The 24,946-nt window shown below is 38.7% G+C and overlaps 1 protein-coding gene and 1 long non-coding RNA gene across 3 annotated transcripts in view; one reads left to right on the forward strand and one right to left on the reverse strand.

Moving 5' to 3' along the window:
- The window catches only part of Tmem17 (transmembrane protein 17), a 5,850-nt gene extending 355 nt beyond the window's left edge, over nucleotides 1–5,495 (forward strand). The window contains exons 1-4 of the mRNA XM_015479624.2: nucleotides 1–127; nucleotides 3,189–3,292; nucleotides 3,452–3,565; nucleotides 4,487–5,495. The exon at nucleotides 1–127 is cut by the window's left edge and continues 355 nt beyond it. Of these exons, the coding sequence (XP_015335110.1) occupies nucleotides 28–127; nucleotides 3,189–3,292; nucleotides 3,452–3,565; nucleotides 4,487–4,765 (597 nt within the window). The 5' untranslated portion in view covers nucleotides 1–27 and the 3' untranslated portion in view covers nucleotides 4,766–5,495. The remainder of the gene's footprint in view (nucleotides 128–3,188; nucleotides 3,293–3,451; nucleotides 3,566–4,486) is intronic.
- Nucleotides 1–23,460, reverse strand: part of LOC107137251 — a 46,257-nt gene extending 22,797 nt beyond the window's left edge. Inside the window, exons 1-3 of one of the 2 annotated variants that reach the window (XR_007348054.1) lie at nucleotides 22,718–23,460; nucleotides 21,790–21,939; nucleotides 4,651–4,712 (exon numbers count right to left, since the gene is read on the reverse strand). This is a non-coding gene — a long non-coding RNA (uncharacterized LOC107137251). Of the gene's footprint in view, nucleotides 1–4,650; nucleotides 4,713–21,789; nucleotides 21,940–22,041; nucleotides 22,338–22,717 lie in introns of those variants that run through there. The other variant, XR_007348053.1, reaches the window with a different exon arrangement.
- Nucleotides 23,461–24,946: the final 1,486 nt, after the last annotated feature.

The raw sequence follows: 24,946 nt of genomic DNA on the forward strand, positions 1-24,946 counted from the left end.
GGGGGTGAGGGACACTGAAGCCCAAACATGGAGCTCCCGGATCCAGTGCGCCAGCGGCTGGGAAACTTCAGTCGGACCGTATTCAGCGACTCCAGCCGGACCGGGCCGGAGTACAGTGAGGGTCCGGGTGAGTGGCCGAGGCCCGAAAGGTGTGGCCGCGCGAGTTTTGGAGCGTCCAGATTTTGCCCGGACCTAAAATGGCGATTTCGCCTTCAGCGGGTTCTCCGCGGTGTGGGGAGCCCCTTGGAGGAGGAGCTGGGCGCGGGTGCTGAGGCCGGGGCCCTTGCAGGCCCCCGCCTCGAGCCGGGCCTGGTCTGGTCGTGTGCCACCTGGCCGGTGCATTGCAAGCGCGGCAGCTGAGAGAGTGTCGCGTGAGCTGCCTGGGAGAGGACTCAAATAAAAATAAAAACGCCTCCTTCACAGCACACCGGTCCGCCAAAGCCAACGTTGCTTTTCCTCTGCACCGCCCGCCGCGCATTTCCAGCCAGGATCGGGGGAACAGCCAAAGCATCTCCCCTTCCTGATCCCTCAGACCCCACCCCGGTGACATAGACTTGCCTTTTGCTCTTTTCTAGCAGAAAGAATACGTTCCGCACGAGGCCGTTTTCCAGCGAAGAAGTGGAAAAAGAAAGAATTTTAATGAGTCATTGTAAACCTCCATCCGCTGGAGTGTCAGCTGCCATACTAACGAGGCCTTCATCAAAACTCTCATCTCCCCTGCCTCCTTCTCCTCTTCTATATATAACTCTTCCCCCCAAATCTAGTAACAAAAATACCACAACGTAAAGATGCTACATTCAACCTGATGACAAGTGAAAATACAGTTTCCTCCGAAACAGTTCACACCCCTTAAATTATGATGATAGACAGCATACTGTCAACCAAACCTGTGTGGTTTTCATCATTGAGCTCAGCAGGGAAACAGCAAGCTTTTCCTCTGCTTTAGGAATTTTTACAAGGGGGCAGAGAAAGGCAAAGTTAGTTCCCATGATTGGATCTTGTCATCGTGATCACGTGCCTAGTCCCCAAATGTGGGCCTTTTTATGATCTAAAATGTGCGGAGAATAATGTGAAAAATTAGGTTTTGTCTTTTGTGATTCCAAGGGTAAGGATTAACAGACACTAACATCTGACAATACAAGGCATTAGGGGTCAGCAAATATTTACTGAAAAGGGCCAGGTAATAAATATTTCACACTTTGCAGGCCATATGTTCTCTGCAGCAGCCATAGGCAATAGTAATTGTATGGGCATGACTCTAAACCAATAAAACTTTATGGACACTGAAATTTAAATTTCATATGTTTTTCTAGTGTCATAAAATATTGCTTCCTGTCCCCCCAACCTTTTAAACATAAGAAAAACTATTTTTAGCTTACCAACTGTATGAAAACAGGCAGTTGGCCAGTAGTTTGCCTGCCGGATTATATAACGTTTTAATTTAAATTCCATTTACAGAACTCAACATTTTGCAAAATTTAGTAAATTTGTGTCTTGTGCTTTCAAAGTTCATTTACATATTAATTTGATTTTGAATTGCATGATTATAACTTTGATCTGCTGAAATATAGACATAGCGTAACTTTTAAGATGTTCATGTAATAAAATTGTAACATAAAAAATTGTTCTTTGCGAAATTTTAACAGCCACTGCCCCAAAGTTTAAACTAAAATTTTCAACTTAATTAATGCATTATTATTTTTCCACATTTTCTTCTTTGTGGATCTGAAATCGTTTTGATTATTTGTATGTATTAACAAGTTTATATCATTCTCAGTTCACACCTGGCCAAGAATTATACTGTTGTTATGAAAAAAAAAATACTGACTAGTGAGTTTTCTTTTGACTTAACTGATTTTTTAAAGAATTCATTCCTTTGTCAGTAGTAATTTAGTAAATTGGTATAAGTAAAAGATTATAATAACCAGGTATATTCTTGAAGCCAAAGGAAACCATTTTTTCTGTGAGAGATCATGTTTTTAAGAAATTTACATTAGACCTTTGTAAAACCTTACATTTAGAGCAACCAATTTCAAAATATATATCTGCTCTTAAGAACAGTTAGATTTAGGAAGTATCTTGTAGGGCTCAATTTTAAAAAGTTAAATTCTTAATTTTGTGCTCTTCTCCTTTACATGAAAACAGAAGGTATTGTGTGATGAACTTAGATAAATGAGACTTACTATCACAATGGCTACCCTGATAATGAATATTTATGTTTTCATCAAGTCATTCTTTCTGCTTATGTGTATTTGGTATTCACAAAGTACAAAGCAAGATACTCAGTTCTATGAGGGTCTCAAATCTGGGTAGGATATGTCTGTGCTTACAATGAAACTATATTCACGTAGAAAAGGCAGGGGGACTAATATTTGGTGTTTACTAAGTGTGCAGGTGCCAAGGTGAAGTAATTTGTATTTCTAGTCCTCACAAGCAGTGGGTAAGGTAATTGTAATATCATTTTATAGATGAAATTAAGGCTCTAAAAGGTTAAATGATTTATCCCACGACTGGCATCCAGGCTCACAGGATCTTGGGGAGTTCTGGGTTTACATGGACCCTAAAGCCCATGGTCTCTTCAATGTACTAGACAGGGTGAGGGGAGAATGGTTCTATGCCAGCACTGTCATACACAGTGTAAAGTAATAAGTACCTAGAGGGAAAAGACATTTCTGCTGGGATGAGAGAATATGATCAAGAAAGGATTTATGGGAAAGGTAGCATTGGCTTGGGCATTAAAGAATGCATAGGATTAGGGTATGTGCCTACAATTTGAGGAGATTAGTTTTGTATGGGATTAGTTTATCTGTGATTCATTTTTATGTATTTATGCATTCATTTTATAGACTTCACAGAACTCTACAGAGGAGGAAATGATAATTATTATCTGTTCAACAGGACTTATCTTGATATTCCACATTTAATCTATACCAGTAATGTGCAAAAAAGTCAGCAGACTGTAATGGCAAGATAAGTAACTGAAGAATTTGAAACATACCCCCAAGTAACCAATATTTGAACTAAATGGTGTTAAGATGAATATTCCTTTTACTTTCAAAAATTATAAAGAGGCCTAAAATTTGTAGTTTTATTGAGCCAATATTACAGTTATGGATTCTCAGGAATGAAAGGATTTATAGGGCAGAGACTAGGATTAAGAGTTTGTTCCTTTTCTCTTTCTTCTGTAGATAATGAAATGGTCTCCAGTTTGGCATTGCAGATGTCGCTTTATTTTAACACTTACTTTTTCCCACTTTGGTGGGTGAGCTGTATTATGATGCTTCACATGAAGGTAAGTCTATGCTTTACCACTGAGGGCTCTTCTGCTCATCCCTAACATTGTTCCATTGTCAATAAAATTAAAGTTCTTAATCTTTTTTTAAAATCTCAGGTCAGTGTTACTGTATGTGAGATTTTACAAACATGTTTTCCTTTTTTTTTATGTTTTCAGTATTCAGTTTTGCCTGATTACTACAAATTCATTGTGATCACTGTTATCATCCTAATAACCTTAATTGAAGCCATCCGGTTGTACCTGGGCTACATGGGAAACCTACAAGAGAAGGTAGGCCCTTCCCTTTCTCTCAGGGCTACCCATAAATGCAACAACGTTTTCATGCTAGTACAAGGCAGTGAGAGGTGGTGGAAGGAGCACAGGCCTGAATTTAAGGCCTGGCTCCAACTTGACCACTCCTCTCACTGTAGTCTGTTTGCTGAATCTCTTGAGCTCTGGTTTCTCTAAATATAAGATGAAGAAAATAATATTAATTTTACAAGCTTGTTGAGACTAAGTGAAATGATTTATGTAAAGTATTTGGATATAGTAAGCAATTAAGAATTGATAAGTTTTCATCTTCATATTGGCCTTGAAAATATTTGGTCAATTAAATATGTCTGTCTGGATCCTGAATAAGAAAATGAGAAAAATCCTAAATTCATTTCCTTTGCCAGGCCCATGTTTTTTGAATCATTGTACTGCCTAAGCAAAAGCGTTTGCAGTTACCAGAGTGTTGGGATAATTTTGTGGTTTTTTAGGACTTCATAATTAGGCCACACCCAGCATATCTTACTGAATTTCTTGTCATTTCTTAACAGCAGTCCATTCCAGGCCAATGTGATGATTTCCAGTTGAGTCATGATCATTTCACATGTTTGCTTATTTACCTTCTTCCCTCTGCACAACTTTAAAAGAATAGCTCCTTGGTATCCTTCTTTCACCTCCCCTAACATTGTCTTCTTGTAGCAAATATACTTCTAAATGTTGCATTTAATCATTGACTAAAGTGTACTATTCTAGTCCTGTTTTACATTGTTTGTTTTCTTATTCCACAGTAAGATCTCTAAGGACAAGGACCACGTCATACTCCTTTTGAATTACTCTTAGAGCCCATACCATAGGTTCATAGCAGTGCTAAGTACTCATTTATGTGTATAAACAAAACATGGCATTTTCCTGATCTAATCATATTCATGTGTATTATTGCAGGTTCCTGAGTTGGCTGGCTTTTGGCTTTTGAGTCTTCTACTGCAGTTGCCTTTAATTCTTTTCTTGCTCTTTAATGAAGGCCTAACGAATCTGCCCTTGGAAAAAGCAATTCATATCATCTTCACTATCTTCCTTACATTCCAAGTTATTTCAGCATTTCTTACCTTGAGGAAAATGGTCAATCAGTTGGCAGTTCGTTTCCATCTCCAGGACTTTGATCGGCTGTCTGCAAACAGAGGAGACAATAGAAGAATGAGGTCATGTATACAAGAGATTTGATTCATTGCTATTAAGGGAAAATCTGAAAGATGATTTTAGAAGACTACAAGAGTTAGGGGGAAACTCAGAGATATAGCATGAAAAAAGGACAAAGCAAGTTTTTTGAGTTGCGTGCTATCTAGCTCTGAAACCCCCAGATTGCGGGGCAGTAAGACTTTGTACAGTACACAAAAGCAGTATACTGATCCTAAGACCTAGATGTTGTCCACCTGCTGCTAAAGTTTTGTTGTTGTTGATTTTTTCAGGTGTGTAGGTATCTGTCTATTGTAGTTGTGCTTACCGGTTTTACTGTAATATTTCTAGTTAGAATCTATAACTAGAAAAGTGTGTATGTTTCTTCTAGTTAGAATCTATAACTAGAAGTGTGTATGTTTCTATGTTTCAATGATCATTATTCATTGAAGAGTTCCTATGTAAATTTGTCAGTTACCCATATCTTGGCTGTACATTTGACCATGTATCTTGAAATGAAAATGGTATTAGACTATATGTATAAACCAAGAGACCAAATCTTCAAGTCGGCTAGGTTAAATTAAATTCTAACCCTCATTTTAGTGTGTTATAATGAGATAAAGAAGAAGACAGGTGGATTATCATGGTATTTAGGAAATATTTTTGTGATAAAATTGTAACTTTCATAAACTCATTTTCAGTATTTGTGATGATGGTACGCAAAATGTTTTTACAATAAATTATAAACTATTTATGCTAAAGGATAAGCAACAGATCATTCCTGTGTTGTGTAATTCTTTTGTGCTATGGTTTTGTTTTGTTTTGTTCTGTTCTGTTCTATTCTGTTTTGGTTACAGAATTGCAGGGAAATGAAGGAGAAAAAAATATCAGAGCTCCATCTATGTAGCAGATTCTGTAGTAAACACATTAAATTAACCCTTGTGATATCATCTACTAGATCATTATTCATTGAAGAGCGCCTATAGATTCATTAAATTCACAAGAGGCTTGATTTGAGAGCTAAGTTGGCCAAAGGCTCATGATCCTAAATGAGCATGTTTCTTTGCAAATAGAAGAAAGGAATTAAAATAGATTAAAAAGAAAGTTGTGTGGGTATATCTGAACATTATTTTCTAGTGATATTGGGTTGTCTGAAGGAACATAATATTTTTATCTTAGATTTTCATTTCTACAGGGAAGTATACCTTTATACATAATGAATTTTACTGAAGGAATAGTAGCTATTTTAAAAACTATCCTAATTTTATTTTTCTTTTTTTTTGCAATTCATGCTTTTCTTTGGGTTTCCATAATTTGCCTTATTCATTCTAATAGTGCTTACTTTAAAAAAAAGTCTTTGTTTCCCATTCATTCTTGATTATACCTGATCAAACTATTGTGCTAATTTTATTATTTCTGCTTTTTACTATTATATATAAATTTAGTCAAAGATTCTCCCCCATGCAGTGACGAATTAGTCTTTCTCAGAGTACTCATGAGATATACTGTAATAATTGGAAATTCAAAATATAATTCTCTGAATATTTTTCAAGACCTCACATTGTTTGCATTTATTTTTCAGATAGAAACAGATGATTCTATAAGAAAACAGAAATTTAAATCTACAAAGCATATAAATTAGGATGATCCAGAAAGACTTTACTATTTCCAAATTGTTTCCGGAGTTTTATTTTAAATAGCAGAGCCTTGGGTATATTTAAACCTAAGTTTATGATTAAGAATTTAGTTTATGATTTTAATTAAAATGTTAGCCATTATAAAAATTCTTAAGATGGTAAAAATTTTGAGAAAATGGTTTGCTTTATTAAAAATTTCAGGTAATTTTGCTGTAATAAACACATTGCTTAAAATATAGAGATAGTAAGGTAGGAACAAAGAAACAAAGAATGAAATTTGAGACCATGACCAGGTCATTTGTTTCTTATCTAATCAATAACCACGACTTTTGTGTTATGCCGAGCAAGTAACTTTTCTTGGAGTATTCCTCATTTTCTATCTAAAGTGAATAAAATTGAGGTAGAGCAGATATTTACATGTTACCACATTCAGTGTCTAGGCAGTCTTTATCTTGATTTCATTTGAATCTTTTTATATGCTTTTCTACTTTTCTATAAGGGCATGACGAAACTGTTCTGAAATTTTCTAGTTAAGATGTTGAGCTTTACAAGTATTTTGTTTTCCACATATTTTCTCTCATTTGTTTTTTCTCATCAGAGACAAAGTAGCTATGAATTCCTGTATATTAAAATGATTTTAAAATATTGAAATTTATTACTTTAATATGTGTTTGAATGCATGCCAAGTATATACAAGAAATACTCAAGGGTGCACAGACAAGATGGCTTCCAGTTCTCAGGGTTATGATATGGAAGGTAAAACATTTGCACAACAACTTAACACAAAGTGGAAAAGTATAACTTTATCAGGGAGGTACACTGAATGAGTTACTACCCCTTTAAGTACCTGAGGATAATAAACCCTTGGCTTCCCCTGCATTCCTCTCTGTGCTCATCCAGGTTAGCACATCAACATCGATTAGCATCCACAATGAAGGGGAAGAGTCCATATCAGGTTAAATGTATACATGCTGACTCTCACCTGCCAGTACAAACAAGAAGTTGATTGTCTGGTAGAAAAGACAGATAGGCAAGTGAGTGATCACACTGTGTGGTGAGGCACTGTGGATTACAGAGAAAGGGATGTCTCCATGAGACCAAGAATCCAGAAAGCCTTCCCAAAGAAAGTGACAATTGAGATCTGAAGAATGAGTGGGTACTTAGCGCAGGAGTGAGAGGTAAAGGCAATAATGACTGTGAGTACCATAGCAGGTATTACAAGAAGTTTGGCAAAACTGGTGCAAAGAGAAGAAATGGCACAGAATGAGGCAGAGAAGCTTGGGAGGTGCTAGAATAAAGATTTGAATATTCTGAATCCCTGAATAGATTAAACAGTGCAGTATCATAAATTTATTTGGGTTTCAGAAAGATCTCTCTGAAGACAATGTGGGAAATTATTTGAAAAGGTTGGACTAGAGATAGAGAGACCAACAAGAACTTGAAGTTCTTTAGGAGACAACAAGCTGGCCTGGATCAAGTCAGGGACAGTAAAACTTGACAATAAAATAAGAACCTACTAAATTTTTAAAAAATAATGTTATGGTTTAAAATAGGTATTGAGAACTTTTTCCCAATTCTCCCTTTCAGACATGACTACAATGGGAAATAAAATGACATACTCTCTTTTCTTTCCTTCCCCAGTTATTACATTATTATTAAATTTAAGTTATGCTAGACTTAATCTACTTACATTATTCTTATTTGAATCCATTAAGTTTATAGTTTATTAATTTTGGCAATGGGGATTGAACCCAGGGGTGCTTTACCACTGAGCCACATCCCCAGCCCTTTTTATTTTGTATTTTGAGACATAGTCTTCCAAGTTGTTTAGAGCCTCACTAAATTGCTGAGGCTGGCCTTGAACTTGCCATCCTCCTGCCTCAGCCTCCTGAGTTCCTGGGATTACAGGTATGTACCACCATGCCCAGCAAGATTCCAGTTTTAAAAAATTTAAATAGAATCACAAGATTTTGAGAGTGGAAAAAAAACCTTTGTTGTTCTACCATTCCAAAATAGCAACTGTTGGCAAAAGTGCTCTGTAAGTGCTTTTTTAAAAACAATTTTACTAGACATGATGGCATGTGCCTATAATCCCAGCAATTCAGGAGGTTGAGACAGGAGGATCTTACCTTCCAGGTCACCATCAGCAACTTAGTGAGATCCTATCTCAAAATCAAAAATAAGAGAGGTTGGGGATGTATTCAGTGGTAAAGTACCTCTGGGTTCAATCCTCAGTACTACCAAAAAAAAAAAAAGTTGTAATCATAGGCACTTTCAATTTTGTACCCTGCTTTTCTGAGAACAGTGTAATTATTTACCCATGTATCTACAATGTCACATTGCCATCATCTTAAATGATTGCACATTATTTTATCAAGTACATGGACCATAATTTAACTTTTCTCCTATTATTGAGTATTTGTGTTGTTTTCTTCTTTTGCATATACACACATACATATATGCATAAGTATAGCTTTTTACATATCTTAGGTGATTCTGGTTTTTTTTTTCTTTTTTGGTACTAGGGATTGAACCCAGAGACACTTAACCACTGAGCCACATCCCCAGCCATTTTTTTTTTATTGTATTTAGAGACAGAGCCTTATTAAGTTGCTTAGAACCTGACTAAGTTGCTGAGGCTGCCTTTGAACTCACAATCCTCCTGCCTCAGCCTCCTGAGCTGCTGGGATTACAGACATGCACAGCCACGCCCGATTTAGGCGATTTTTTTAAATTAATAAGCCAGATTATCAGAAGTAAAATTGCAGATCATAAGGTTTGAACATTTTTAAGGACTCTTAATACATATTGCCAAATTATAATATCCACTTTCTATCATTTGCTACCCACTATTCTAAAAATGGTACAAATAATATTCCAACAAGGACAGGCTCATGGACTTTGGTTACCTGTTTGTATTGCTGAGTACCTACCACAGGAGCATTGAGTCTCCTGAGAAGGAGGAGGAAAAAGAAATTTAAAAGCTGTGAAAGGAGAAGTGCAAAGAATTAAAAAAAAAGATTTCTGAATTAAGGGAAAACTGATAAGGGACAGGAAAAGGATTAGGCAAGCTGGTGGCAGTCTGCAACAGACAGTGAGATGTGACACAATAAAAACTGGGTCATTGAGTTGGGACAGCCTTAGGACATAAAAAGACTGAAATGAAGTAAAGCTCTGGATTACTTTGTTCTTGAATATTGAATTTTTTCAGAAGCATGGAGCATGAAATATTATAGTGATAAGCCAAGATTGGAAACATAGCCAAGAAAAAGAGGTCTTTAAGGGATTGTTTAAAATGTGCTGAAAGAATAATTTGGTTTGGTCTTAAACGGCTCAAAAAGTAAATTGACATAAAGCTTTTGCATAGCAAAATAGGCATGCAGACAGAAAACAATGAGGCAAACAGAGCAGTTTACCCTGTACATTTGTTAGCATGTAAAGGGTTAGATTTTGGTCATAGAAAAGATTTATCAGAAGACTTAACTGCTATATTTTATAAGAGCAATTAACACTAATTTGTTATGAGTATATATCTTTATTCTAGTTTTAAGAGACTATTAATTTTTGTATTTTAAGTCCATAAAAAATAAAACTAAATATTTACTAGAATTGTAAGAATCATTTAAAAAATATTACCTCCCCCACTCCCCTACCCCTCAGTGTTCAAGCATTTTAAAACACTCAGGCCCTAGAAACTGTGTTTAAATATAAGTTAAACCCCAAGGTTTAAATTTTGATGCATAGGGGTTGGGGATGTGGCTCAAGCGGTAGCACACTCGCCTGGCATGCGTGCGGCCCGGGTTTGATCCTCAGCACCACATACAAACAAAGATGTTGTGTCCACCAAAAACTAAAAAATAAATATTAAAATTCTCTCTCTCTCTCTCTTTAAAAAAATAAATTTTGATGCATAGATAGATTTGCACTTTCTGAAAATGAGGCTATTAGAAATCAAAGATAGGAAAGGACGGAGCTCCTAGAAGCAAGCTACAACCCAGAGGATAGCATGGAATATATATTCCATGAAAAACCAAAGACATTTGGAAATCTATCAGTGTGCTCAATCTAAACAAGCCCCACAGCTAAACATCCTCGCTGGAGGGGGCTTTTTAACCCAGGGTATACAATCACAAGGTCAGGTCTCAGCTGTTTGTCCTCCACTGATCCACAGACTTAGGTGTTCAGCATCAGCAACATTAAAAATGTAGACTTTTGAAAACAATGATCAACCAAGAATGGCCTTGTCTTTAATTTTTTAGAACTCTAATAGCACTATATTTAGCTGATAGGAAAAGTGGTATTATTGATTCATCTTTAAAGCTTTTAAGTTTCTGATCTTGAGTTATTTATATTATAATTGAAAATACAGTGGAGACATTGCTCAATAGTATAGACTCAAGGAAGAATGCTTAATATTCAAGTTATGTGCACATTTAATAACTATTTTATAAATTCTTGATTCATTAGTACCTAGAAGTACTAAAATGACTACTAGAGAGAGTAGATATTTAGGACTTTGCTTCAAGTAGCTTTCCTAAAAAGAATAAGAGCTTATTAAGAGTCAAAATATTTGCTATTCTAAAAATTATCTCTCCCTAGAGTCAATAAACCCTTGCTAGAGAAGGCTGAAAAGTTAACGACTGAATGTTCAGTAAATTAGAAAACAGCAGCAAAAGATATGCTTCATATTTTTAGAATGCTATGACTTTGTTCTGCAAAGTAAACTTAGTTTAATTAGCTCCAACAATATCTCATCCACTATGCCTTAACACTCCAGGACTAAAAAGATAAATAGCATTGAGCCCTTGCCCTTCCAGCCAAGGTCTGGCAGAGGAGAGAAATTTAATGTACCATAATGCCTCATGATAGTATTGTGACAGAGTTATGTAAAAGGTGAAAATGAGTGAGGGGACAGGATAGTCAAATGGGATAGATGAAACAGGATAAGCAAAGGCATAGATATTTGAAAATATAAGGCCTAAATTGAACCAAAGGTGAAAATTTTGCATCAAGAAAATATGTGTAAAAGGGGAGGTGTTGAGATAAACTGAAAAGACTGGCATCAGGATGTTATCAGTTTTTTCTCTGATGCATTATGATAAACAGTTTGAACTTTATGCTGTAGGCAAAGAATGGCATGTCTACATTTAAACAGAAATTACAAGGTATTGTTGTCATATTTGAAAATGATAGAGAGCTGAGAGGGAGAGCTAATTTGATAGATGATACAATCACATTTCAAAAGAATCTCACAAAAAGCTGAACTGCTAAACCCAAGTTCATTTTACACACACATACATACCTGCACACACACACACACATCCTCCTCCTCTGTGCACTTCACTAGTTCAGAATTCTGTGTTATTTTTAAAGGGAAAACATCTGGTGTTTCAGGAGATGACCTCAAGTAATATAATTAATATAAGCATATATTAATAGAAGTATAAGGACCAAATCATGAAGGATAGAAATGCCACCGTTCTCTTTCATGTCTCAACTCCACAGTGCCATCCTAGAGTTGTACTTAGTGAGACTCTAAAACCAAACCTAATCTTAACACTGATCTCCTTAAAATTTGTCAAGACTCTCATTTCCTGCAGAATAATAGCCAAACTCCTTAACATGGCATATCGGGCCTCTCCACACCTCCCTGACCTCATCTTGCTGTCACCTGCTCCTCCCATCCTACACCATTCCAGTTCCCCTACTGCACCAGTCTGGGTTTTGCAAACAGATTTTTTCCTTCCATACTTCTCTCTGCCTAAAGTAAACTTATCCATAGCATGAAACTCTCACATTTTTTTTTTTCTTCTTGGCAGTACTGGGGATTGAAGCCAGGGCCTCATGCTTACTAAGCAAGTGCTGTATCACCTAGCTACATATCCAGACCTTGCTTTTTTAAAAATACCTGGCTCAACTGTCATGTCCTCTATGGTAATTTCCCATTGTCTCCTACTTCCCAGTAAACTTGTACTCTTTTCTGTATCTTTGCTGAACATACTCTATTTCGACATCTAAAACAATTACATTTTACTTATTAGGCTCCTGCTACTTAATTGTAAGGTCTTCATGGCAAATATCTTACTCATTGTTAAATTTCCAGTGCTTAACACACAATAATTGGTCAATAAGTATTTAGTAAATGAATGAGTGGACTTATAAAAGGGAATCAGTATAACACAGTGGATAAAAGGATGGGCTTGCAGGCAGATAGACCTATATTTAAATCTTTGATCTATTTATCAATTTAGCTAAGTTATTTAATTTACCTAATCCTTAATGTCCTCATCTTTAATATGGGTACTAATAGAGCTTTTCAAGAATTAAATGAAATATGCATGGCATATTCATTTAATATAAATATTAATATTATTTAATATAAATATTAATATTATTCATTTAATATAAATATTCATTTAATAAATATGCATGGCTTTCTGTCACTGTGACAAAATACCTGAGATAAGCAACTTAAAAGGAGAAAAGATTTATCTTGACTCATGGTTTCAGAGGTCTTAGACCCCAGTCACTTGGCCCCATCATTGTGGCGAGGCAGAATACCAAAGGAGGAAGAATGTATGGTGGAGCAAAGCTGCTCACCTCATGACAGCCAGGAAGTAAAGTGAGGGAGAAGAGGGGTCAGGGTCCACATATACCCATCAAAGTCACATCCCCCAAAGACCTACTTCCTTCAACTGGGATCATTTCCTAAAATTTCTGCTATGTCCCAGTAACATCATTATCTGGGGACCAAGCCTCCAAAATATGAGCTTTGGGAGAACATTTAAGATCCAAACTGTAATACACTCATAAATGGAAAATATTATTATAAGTTTATATCCTGGAATTTTTCTAGGCAGTTTAATTCCTTCTAAGTCTTTAAACTCACCTTGTTGCCTTATGGACCCAGAAACTTTTTTTTTTTTGTGGTGCTGGGGATTGAACCCAGGGCCTTGTGCATGCAAAGGAAGCCCTCTACCAACTGAGCTATATCCCTGGCCCGTGGCCCAGAAACTTGAACCTCAGGCTTGCTTAGGCATGGATTATGATATTTCTATATAAATTGATAAAAGGCTCAAAATTCATAACAGCAGCTTTATCTGGTCTGCACTGAGTACAGGCATAAAACACTTTATCTGAGGGCCAAGTCCACTTGAGAGATCAAGTCATAATTGCAGAGATTGCTTGGAAAGCTACGTTTCAGAAGAAGGAAATTGGGTATTGGTGTGAGGATGTTCTCAATAAGCTAATATTTATTAATAATAATTAGGGACATTTCTATATAGAATATGTCACATCCAAGTCCCTCCACTCCCTTTGTCTTAAGAATGATGATCTTGAGCATTTAAAGATCTTTGGAAGTCATTGTTGATGTAGGGAAGAGGGTTAGATACATTGTATCAGGAGACCAGCTAATTACTTCTTAAAATATATATATATATATAGTTGTAGATGGACACAATACCTTTATTTATTTTTTTGTAGTGCTGAGGATCAAACCTATGGCCTCACACATGCTAGGCGAGTGCTCTACCACAACTTGCCACAACCCCAGCCCACCAGCTAATTACTTTGGTTTTGTTTGTCTAGAGGTGTTAAGTACAGTTTGGTTCTTGGCTCTTATATCCAGCAACTCAATTTTGTTAGTGTATCATAACTAAACATACTCAAAAGGAGTAACCATAGTAACCAAACTTACAAAAGATTGATATACAGACCAACTACAAATGCATTCATTTATAATGCAAAACACAGTTGCCAGTATATTTTCTTCCTGTAGGAAATCATTTAAGTTGCTTGGGATCAAAGAAGAGGATGTCATCTAGCTGCAGTAACTCATCCCTGCTCTAAAAATGTGTCTGCCACAGAACTGACTTCTTAAATCCACACTGATCAAGGCTCCATGTCCCTACAACTAAGGAAATGCCATGAGCAATACCAGGGAAGCCAGAAATGTCATGGTGTGTGTGTATGAGGGAATCCTAGGCACTGGGTGGTACACAAGGGGAAGTTGAGAGGAAAAGGGGTGGGCAAGATGAGACTGAAGAAGTAGGCAAAGCCAGGTCATGGGTTGTGGAGAATGAAAGGAGTGACCAGGATGAGGCAAAGAATTACTGAGGGGGGTATTAAGACCACTGAGGCTGAAGACTTATGCAGTTGGGTCATTTTCTATATCTATCAGGTTAACTTTGAGCAGAAGGCAAATAGTTGATCCAAAGTATATGGAGTATATGGAACAGTGGAAGGACAACAATATGGAGATGTCAGGTGTTGTCAAGAAAGTGGCAGAAGAAATGAACTATGGGGATCTCTACAAGATGGAAGTGAGCAGGCTGGAGATACAGCTCAGTAGCAAGCAGAGTGCTTGCCCAGCATGCACAAGGCTCTGGGTTCAATTCCCCAATACTAAAATAGATGTAGATATATGAATATGAAACTCTGAAGAGTAATCCCCTGAAAAGGGCAGGGCAGAGGTTTTGATGAGGTAGAAAGCAAGTTTGAGTAACTGTCTCCCCTGCAGTTGCTGAGCATCTTAAGGACAAGGACCAGTGCTTGTGCACTTTGTAATGTTGACTGAATACACAGATGAAGGAATAATCAAGCTGCTAGAACTCAGAGCTCCTGTCTCCTATTCTTAATGTACAGTAGTTTCTTTTTAAAACTCCCTACAGAATAGAAATGCCACATTTAGTCATATCTGAATCTTTATGGCATGAAAAATAATCCTAATTTTAAAACCAGTAACCACTCCTATACTAAGCATAAACCTTCAATCTGGCTAGACTCCCCAGACTAATATAAATAACAGCCACCATTTAATTGGACGCCTGCGATGTACCAAATGCTGTGCTGGGGCTTTATCAACATCTCATCCAGTTCTCATGACAACTCTGCAAGGCAGACACCGTTCCTATTTTACTGAAGCTAAAACTGGACTCAAGAAATGTTGCAGGATTTGCCCGTGGTCGCACAGCAAGTAAATGAAAGACGGGGATTTACACATGACCCTGTGTGGCTCTAACATGCTATTTCACTGTGCGGTGCCCCTCTCCACAAACACTTGCTTCCAAAATGTATTTAGGTCAATTTAGACAACCTAGACTCCAAAGCAGGAACATTGACACTATTTCTCAATCTTGGACCCCAGACCTCTAGGAGTAGTTATAAATGAAAGTAGTTATAAATATATATTTTTTAAATTCAGAAGCTACTGTCATTGTTATAAATAAATAAATAAAATCGAACATATTTACCCATGAAAATCCTGATCAAGAAAATTGAAAAGTCTGGATTTTTTGCTTCAGATCGGAACTTTGCTTCAGTCATTTCATGTTGATCAAAGTAGACTGGCAGTTAAAGAGATGTGTGTTTGATTAATTTTTTTAATGGGAAAACCCTTTGGAACACTGATTAAAAGGATTGCCGTTTGCTGAAGTAGGTCCTTGCGAAATGGTAAATGCTTTCAGGTGCTACCTTATTTACTCCTCCAAGCTATTGTAAGAAGGGGATACATTCTGAGAAATGCAATTTCATCATTGTGCAAACATCAGAGAGAGTACTTAAAACCAACAAGACAAGTTACACCATCACTAGGTAATATAATTTTATGGGTCTACCATTGTTGATACAGTCTGTCATTCACTGAAATGTCATTATATAGCACATGATTGTTATTATATTACTATTATATTAAAATTGTACCTATAATGACATATCCCATTTTGAAAATAAAAAAGCCTAAATATCAGAGAATTTTAATAAGTTAACCAAGATCACATAGTTGGCAATTGGCAGAATTGTGTTTCAAGATGTGGAAAGTCTGATTCCAAGGTTCTCTTTTTTTAATATTTTTTTTAGTTGTAGATGGACACAATACCTTCATTTTTTAAAAAAAAATTTTATGTGGTGCCAGGGATTGAACCCAGTGCCTCATGCATGCTAGGCAAGCACTCTACCACTGAGCCACAACCCCAGCCCCACGGGTTTCTTCCACACAGTTCTACAAATTAATTGTGGTCCTATGGTTTGGCAGGCACAGAGATTCTAAGATGGGCAAGATGCTGCTCCTGAGCTTAGGAGACTTATAGTCTAGTAGAACCTTTCAAAAGTTGGAGTGTAGGGAAAAATAATATGGTGTGCTTGGTGAGGGAACTCTGGGCCTCTCTGGACCAGACTCTATCCCATTTCAAATAGCCCAGGGATCCAGAGCAGCAGCCCAAAGTGTTTCTACATTGTAATCTTTAGAGTATGAGAAATTGCCAGATATTCTTCTGCATTTATAATAAGGCTTTATAAAATACCAGACAAACATTTTCTGAAATTAATCTTTGGTCCTACTGGAACAATGGGGAACTCACTAATTCTGGAAATCACGGGTATGAATACCATGGAGCTCAAATGTACAAGCATATTTAATAACACTGCTGCAAGGTTTTGTTTATTTTTTTGTTTTGGTTTGTAATAGAGTTAAGAGTAAGGTGCAGGGCTCGGGCTGTAGCTCAGTGGCAGAGCACTTGCCTAGCATGCATGAGGCACTCGGTTCTATCCTCAGCACTGTATAAAAATAAACAAAGGCATTCTGTCTATCTACAACTACAAAAAATTAAATAAATAAAAATAAAGAGTAAGGTGCAAACATACTTTAGGTGTTCCTGTGTGGCTTCTTATCACACGAAATTTAGTAATACTTAAGGCTTACCAAATTGTTTTAAAAACTTTAGTCTGCTAGGTTATAAAAACAGTCCTCTAAATTACAAAAACAGTTCCCAAGCCCCTAGTAAGCTCCTGTCTTTACTGCATGAAATGAAATGAGCCAAATATTTTTTCCCTTTGCAAACAAGCCCAAAGCAACATATGGATTTAAAAGTAAAAAGACACAACAAAAATACAAGAATAATCAAGCTCCTCACTATAATGTCCACTTCCAATTGCAGGGTCCAGGCCATCACGAGTCAACAGTGATCCTCACCCAAGACAAAAACATTTCACTCACAGCAAACCCAGCTGCAGTTAATAACATGAGCAATATCAAGAGCAGATCTGACTGCATGCATGCCAGTAAAGAGATTTTTATGATTTCAGAACAGAAAACTCCACCTTCTACTTCATTCAGGGCCAAGAGCAAAGTCAGGCAAGTGGGAAAATATGCTGGAAACAGTGTTGGGACTCTCCAATGAAAACATTCCATCCTTTGTCATTTTAAGTAATTGAGACAGCAAAGCTTTGCAGCTGGAAGATGAAGAATCAAAGTCACACTCGCCCCTGGGGAACCCCACCCTTGTGTGTTCTATCATAATTGCTTTCCGAGATGTTGGGCACTCCAAGATACCTGAACCATTTTCAAACCTCAGAGGAAGACGTGTGTGCTGCCCACCTGGTGTCCCCTGGTACAGGGGCCTGTGGAATGCACTATTGTTTTCAAGTTTAATCCTTGGCAGAAGACTAGATTCCCTGTATTATTGACGAAAGAGAACCCAGCATCCCAAAAGGGTGTGTGTGTGTGTGTGTGTGTGTGTGTGTGTGTTATCCCTGTCTTGTTTTAAAATCTGCCCTCTGAGCAGAGATGTTGTAGAAGGTTGAGGAAGTTTTTAATTCCACTCCAAAACAAAACAGAATAAAACAGAGAGGAAGTGCTCACAAACAGGAGCTCAGTGTAAACCTTTTGCAAACAGCCTCTTACTAGGTTGGGGATTTTGGTTTTTCTTCCCTGACTTCCCTAGATTCAGGATCCAATTCCTGAGAGCTTCTTGTCAATCTTCAGAGGGAAATGAGCTTGTGGGGAGAGTTGGGTCCTGTGTATTTGAATTACAGTCATGGAATGGCAGCCTGAATTCTCCCTTACTAGTTGCTTATTTTATTTATTTATATATCTATTAATTAATTAATTGATTTTTATTTGTTCTAATTAGTTATACATGACAGAATGCATACTAGTTGCTTTTAGGATTATCCTGACTAGCAAGGGGTTTTTATTCTTTTATTTATTTTAATTTATTATTATTATTATTATTAATAAAAGCTCATCCTTAATTTAATGAAGAGTTTGTCCATATGTTGATGGTTTATTATAAATGATCTCTTCCTCCTTTATGGAAAATTCAACAAGGTCAGTGTCAGAACTTTGGTTTTCATTTTCCATTCCACACTTATGGAATTGATTTTAATATATACAAGTAGATTTGCATTTGGGTCATACCCTTCTCCTGTGGCTATCTGTGTTAAGATTATCATCTTGGTCACTTAGAAAGACACTTAGGAAGGCAAAAACAGGGAATCAAAGACTCAGGAAGAGATCAAGTTTGTATGAGCACAGCACCTGGACCTGGACCCAGCCCTGACAGCGGGCCACACAAAGCCATGCTTTCCCCATGCCCTTCCTCTTTAGCTGTCATCAAGAAGATAGCCTTGAAATAAACAGAACAGTGTGGCCTCTGACTTAACTATGTTCTACCCTATTTCCAAGTAAACTTGGGTTAGACTACTAGCAAGGTTTATTTGTGGTTTTTGACTCCAATGTAAGCTTCCTTCTGCATTATTTAGGATGTTCCCACTCACCCACCTATCTCACAGACATTTTTCAGGGTCAAATGAAGTCTGTAAAAGCACTTTGGGAAAGGTGAGGATTTACAATGATGGTGAGCAGAGTAGTGATCTTCCAAAGATGTCCACATCCTAATTCTGAGAACCCGTGAATATATTAAGTTACATGGCAAAAGAGAAGAAGGTCGACAGATGGAAATGAGCTTGCTGGACAGCAGGCTTTAAAATAAGGACAGCACCCTGGATCATCCTGGTGGACCCAAGGTAATCACAAGAGTCCTAAAGTGAGGAAGAGGGAGGCAATAGGGTGGGTGTCAGAATGATGAGATGTGAGGAAGACTCAGGCAGCCAAGGCTGGCTTTGAAGCTAGAAGAGGCCACAAATCAAGGAATGTGACCCCTCTTGAAGCTGCAAAAGGCAAGAAAGTAAGCTTTCCCCTAGAGCTCCAGAAAGGAACACAGCCATGCCAACAAGGTGTTCTAGCCCAGCGAGGTCCGTTTTGGACTTAGGATCTCCATGACTATAAGATGACACATGTGTGTTGTTTTAAGCCACGAAATATGTGGTAATTTGTTGGGTAGCTTTTGGAAACTAACACAATTATTAAGTGACTAAACTTCTAAGGAGTAAAACAAGTTCTAGGGGATGATTAGAGCCAAGGAGATGCAGTAAGTGACCCCTCAGCGTCTGCCTCCTAGGTCAGCAAAGCATATCTGTTAAGAGAAAGGTGGCCAGGTGGCAGGATTGGCAGGAACCTGGCAGCCAACTGGAGAATGGTATAACTAAGACTAGCACTGTCTCTTCATATCCTGAGTAAGGGTCCGTGCTCACAGCTGACCCACCTGTTCAATGGCAACACGCCACACAGTCACCAAGGTGACCAGACATTACATTCTCCCCTCGAATGCTGCCCCCCTCCACCAGAGCAGCATCCATGTTGTCTCTCTGGGTTCTCTCCTACCCTCCCAGTCTCCTCCAGTCTGCTCTCAGTTCATTCCACTGATAGCAGGAGTGGGAGCTGGCAAGAGTATTGCGATGTGCCTCAGGCCAAGTCCATCTTTAGGAACACACCTCTGACCATCAGGTTCCAGATTTACAAGCAAGAGACTGTAACTGAGCAACTTCAGCCTTATTCTCATCACACTGGAAGATCATTCCTACTTCACATACATCTGATCAGAGTGCCTCTAGGGACAGAGGCGGAGCAAATGTCAGATTTTGAAATTATTTTCCTCTGGCTGTGCATTAACATTTTATTTCAATCTTGATCCAAGGCTTGCTCAAGGTGAAAAGCTTGAGGGGATTCCAAAGGTGGATCAGAGCCAAACTGATTTTTGTCCATGTCTCCAGGCCCCAGCTCTCCCCCACCTCCAGCAGTCTTATCGTTAGAATGAAAATCCTGCCCTGGAGAATCCTCTTTTCCTGCAAATTTATAAGCACCCAGTGCCCCAGCCAGGGCTGCATGGCTCATTCTTGGTCAATTCAGCTCCATGGGAGCGTCCACACTGACCCACATTCCTGGAACAATTTCTTTTGCAAATCAGCAGGTTTTAAGCAAACAAGGGCACATTTCAGGACATTGAACTATGCAATTAGCTGAGGGTAAATTTGGCAAAGCATCTGGTCTGCTAACCAAAATGGAAATAAGGGGGAAAAAAGTGCAGCTTTTAAAATTAAACATTCACTTTGTAAGGTTAATTTGTGCAAATCTACTTAAAATGACACAGAAGCACTGACTCTGGACAAGAGAATGGAGAAATTGGGATTGGTGGAGCTACTCAAACTATCATCCACTAAACTAGGGCAAAAGCTGAACTTAGAGACAAAGATAATTTTGTAGTGCCAGAGAATGAGAACAAATCACCAGTCATCTTTTGTTGGCATCTCCAAAAGTTAACCTTCAGCAGTTCTTTTGCAATTTACCAATGTCAGCATTAAAATCGTTAAAAAGATACACTGAGTTAATCAAATTAAAACATACCCCCTGTCCTCTTGGCTCTTAGAGCACATGTCATATACAAAAGCTTTGTACCGCTCTCTTGAGTCATGCAAGGTTAAAAGCCCTGGCCAAGAAACAATCAAAGGCAAAGGAGAAGTAGTGGTAAAAATATTCATTATGAGACCCTTCTAACCAATTCCTTTTTGGGACTATTTTTGTTGATGATTCATAGTCTCTCTCCGAGAATCACAAACGCCAGTTTGATATTTCCAAACATTGGAGAACATTAATGCATATAAAAGCAGGATGATCAGGGAAGCCGGTTTTCAGGAGAAAAAAATAGGGACTCATGAAAGTCAATATTATCATTTCTCCACTTTTGCAGCCATAGGCAGCCCTGATGTAATAGAAATTATGAATCAGTGAGGAAAGCCATGACTGCTTTTCTTTTATCCCTTATTCTGCTCATCTGAGGAACTCATATAACTCTTTACCAGCTGACTCTGCAGTATGACCATTATTTCTGGTCAAATCCAAACTATTTCAAACAATATGGGAAACAGCAAAAAAAGAGAGGAGGATTTCAGTAGTGACAAAGAACTAGAGACATGAAAAAATATCAGAAAATAGTGTTGAGTGCTGAGTAGTCATAACAACATGCTGCCTTGGTTTCCACGCCTGTAAAATGGGAAGAGAATACTTTTCTCATAAAACTATTATGAGATTAAATAATTCACATAAAGCATTTGGCATGCTGCTCAAATGATGGTGGTTCTGACTTTGCCAAACAATAATTTACTATTATTTTGCTTAGGGCATGTCTGGCTTTGAAATAGGTCAATTTGGCTAGGCTAGACTACATTTCCCAGAACACCTTTTCCTGTGGGTTTCTGGTCAGGTTGACCAGAAGGTGGATGGGAGGGCGGATGTGAAGTAGCAGCTATTTTGTACCTTACCAATGTTGTTATTTATCAGCTGGTTTGCCTTGTTGGTGCAGGGCAGCAGTCAGACCTACAGCAGTTCCACCTTCCCCTGGATCCTTCTTTGACATCTCCAACTTGCCAGTCAGTTCCGTGGCAGGGGGTGCCCGCTTCCCCTGAAGGATGCTATCAAGTCAGAGGCAAAGAACTGACATTAGTTTCTGTCCTTCCTCGCAGGTTCTATTGCATGTTGTGGTTCTAGATTAACTTTGTTCTCCTCTACTTTACCTGCCCGTTCCAAATGTCTAGGCCTTCAAACTGCAGCATCAGATACAAACACAACAGCCTTACAGAGATTCTGCAATCAGCACCACAATGGTGAAAGGTCAATCCCTGGGGCATTATCGGTGCCCCCCCCCATCTGAAGGATACGGAATTGATAAACCCCCCAAGACAGTGTGACCAGGGGAAGGAGGAAGAGAGAAGCCAAAACTTTGCTCTCTGGGAAGAAGCCAAAACATTGATCTTTCCCCAGATAAATCCTTTTCCAGTGACAGTACAATACACCCTGGAGGGAAAGAGGTAAGCACTGAATGCTGAACTCTGGACCCTCCATCCTTGCCCAGTAAAACAAATTTCAAAATCTCACAACCTGTTTCCTGAATGCCCAAACTGATATGTTCTGTTAAGTCTTCAGTGGTTATGTCATCTCTCAGTGTATGAGCACAGATTCCTCCTGTAACCAGGGGCCATTTTCTACCCTAGAAAGTGAGCCCCTCCAATGCCTAACTGACTCCACTGCTGAATAAAAGGCATAGATGATCCGTGAAGTCTGTCCCTGTCCCTGTTATTTGTACTTTCATTATGGTGGCAAAACCATTTTGATTATTTTTTGCTTTCTCTCTCTCTCTCTCTCCTCTCTCATACACACACACACACACACGCACACTCGCAACACACTTACCTACTTTTAAGGGGTTCTGCTTCCCTCATTGAACCCTGACTGATAAAACAGAACTCAATTTTTCTAAAGTTCCCACAGTCTCCTTTCTGGGCTTCCTTCTAAGAAAGAGGACCCTTTGGAAATTGTTTCAAGGGAAGCACAAATTAGGATAAAACTAGAGTTAATAGTTAAGACACGGTTCAAACTAATAGTTTTTTAAAAGATAAAGCGAGGGGAAAAAAATAAAATAAAAATCCCCTCAGGACAAATCACATTTTAACCTGCTTGCCAGAGTCACAGTAAATGAAATTAATGGGACCAGCATCTTGTATTATTGATCCAGCTTTGGTTTATATTCCTCCAAGGTCAGTGGCAAAGCCTATGTAAGAGGTGACAAGATGAACGAGTCAAGAGGAGAGGTCCAAGTGTTTAAATCAAGCAGGAGGCCCTTTTCTGTCTAAGTCCCAGAGGGAAGGTATCCATCACACTTATAGGTGTGCAGGATGGGAACTTCTTGCCATGTGCCTTTCTGTGCTCAGAGACTTGGCAGCTGCCCAGGACAGTGTTCTCTGGACTTCCTCATTCCTACCCTCTCTATACAGGAAGCCCCAAAGCAGTACATGTTGCTCCCTTCTCTGAACTAAAGAGAACTCATAACAGACAACACAGGCTAGGAAAGGAAGTATTCCCCTCCTGTCACATGAACTGAGCTGGATTTAGGAAACCATGTGTTCAGTGTAGGGCTCCATCAAGGCATTCCTCAGGATAGGGAAGCTCATTAGCTTTTTGATCCTCCTCCCAGCACTGCTGCAGATCTCTCTTCCTCGGACTTACCCACCTGGAATTCCACCGTGGAGTCACTTATTTGGGACTCAACCACATGAGATAGTTAAATTTTAATTTTGCCTTGTAATGTTAAGTAGAGATTCTCCCAGTAAGGAATGGGAGGTTTAATGCAGTTGGTGGGACTATAGGGGGATCTAAGACCCAGGCAATAAGGCAGGGGATCCCTGAAGAGAGGGGGCCATGTGGTGGGGGTACCTAGAGCTGCCATCCCATGAGTGATGCTGGCATGGGGTGGACAGGTCAGGGGCCCCATCCAGGTAGGAGAGGGCACTTAAAGGAAAGTAGGAGGCCCTGCGTGTCCCTCCACCACAATTTGACCTAAGGCTGCCTACCCTTCCTGTCTTTGTATCTCAGTCATTTCTTGGGTGAACTCAGGGCCCTGGCCCAAATTCTTGGTGATAGTAACATAGAAGCCTCTGGCATCCTGCCTCCCGTCTTTGACCTCAGCTCTACTTCTACCCACAGTCTGTGCCAGCTTCTCAGGCTGACAGCCTCCTGCCTCAAGAGGTTTGGGGTTTCTATGACATGGACATTAATGGGAGCCCCCTTAACACTCACATGTGCACAGCCCTGACATATGAGGGAGATAATGCCTCCAGTGTGCCCCTCAAGCAATGGGCGATGGGAACGGATAGTTGAATGCCTCTTCTGGCTGATCATCAGGTAGACAATCCTGAGATTTTTTTTTACATGTTCCTAAAATCCCAAGTGGGATTCAGCTCCAGGTGCTCAGTAATAGCCTTGATTACACACCTTCTACTGACTTTCCTTCCTTCCTCCCTCTGCCAGGTCCCTCATTTCTATACCCTAGAACCTTCTTCCAGGTAAACAACCTGCACACAATCCCTTATCTGGAGCTTAGCTTTCCAGGGAGAACCCAGGATAGGAAAAATAATGTTTTTGTGTTACTTCAGTAAATCCTAGGGCCCCACAAGGTTTAATCTTTGCAGGAAATCCATCACACAGTCCAGTAAATAATAAAGACATCCATAAAAGGACTTTCAATCTTTAGCATTTACAAAACTATTTCAAAGGGCATAAAAACTCTCTAAATTTCCCTTGTCTGGGGCTCCAAACCACCTCAAAGCTACTCTAGACTCTTTTGGATGACATTCTTGCTATTCTTCTTTTCTCTCTCTCTCTCTTTCTCTTTCTTTCTCTCTCTCTCTCTCTTTCTCTCTCTCTCTCTCTCTCTTTTCACATGGATGTATTTAGATTCTCTGGCTTAAATACATTTGTGCCCCTTCCTATCTCACTGAGAATGTGCTTTGATTCTGCAGCACTGAAGACCCAGTGATCTCTCTTAACTGGTAGTAGAGTGGTGGGCTTAGGGACTCCTGACTCCTATTGTTGCCCTCTCTTTGTGGTTCTTGTGTAATAGTTAGACTGCAAGCTTCCAGAGAA

This window comes from Marmota marmota, unplaced genomic scaffold (assembly GCF_001458135.2).
Source record: "Marmota marmota marmota unplaced genomic scaffold, marMar, whole genome shotgun sequence".
In the NCBI taxonomy this organism is placed as follows: domain Eukaryota; kingdom Metazoa; phylum Chordata; class Mammalia; order Rodentia; family Sciuridae; genus Marmota; species Marmota marmota.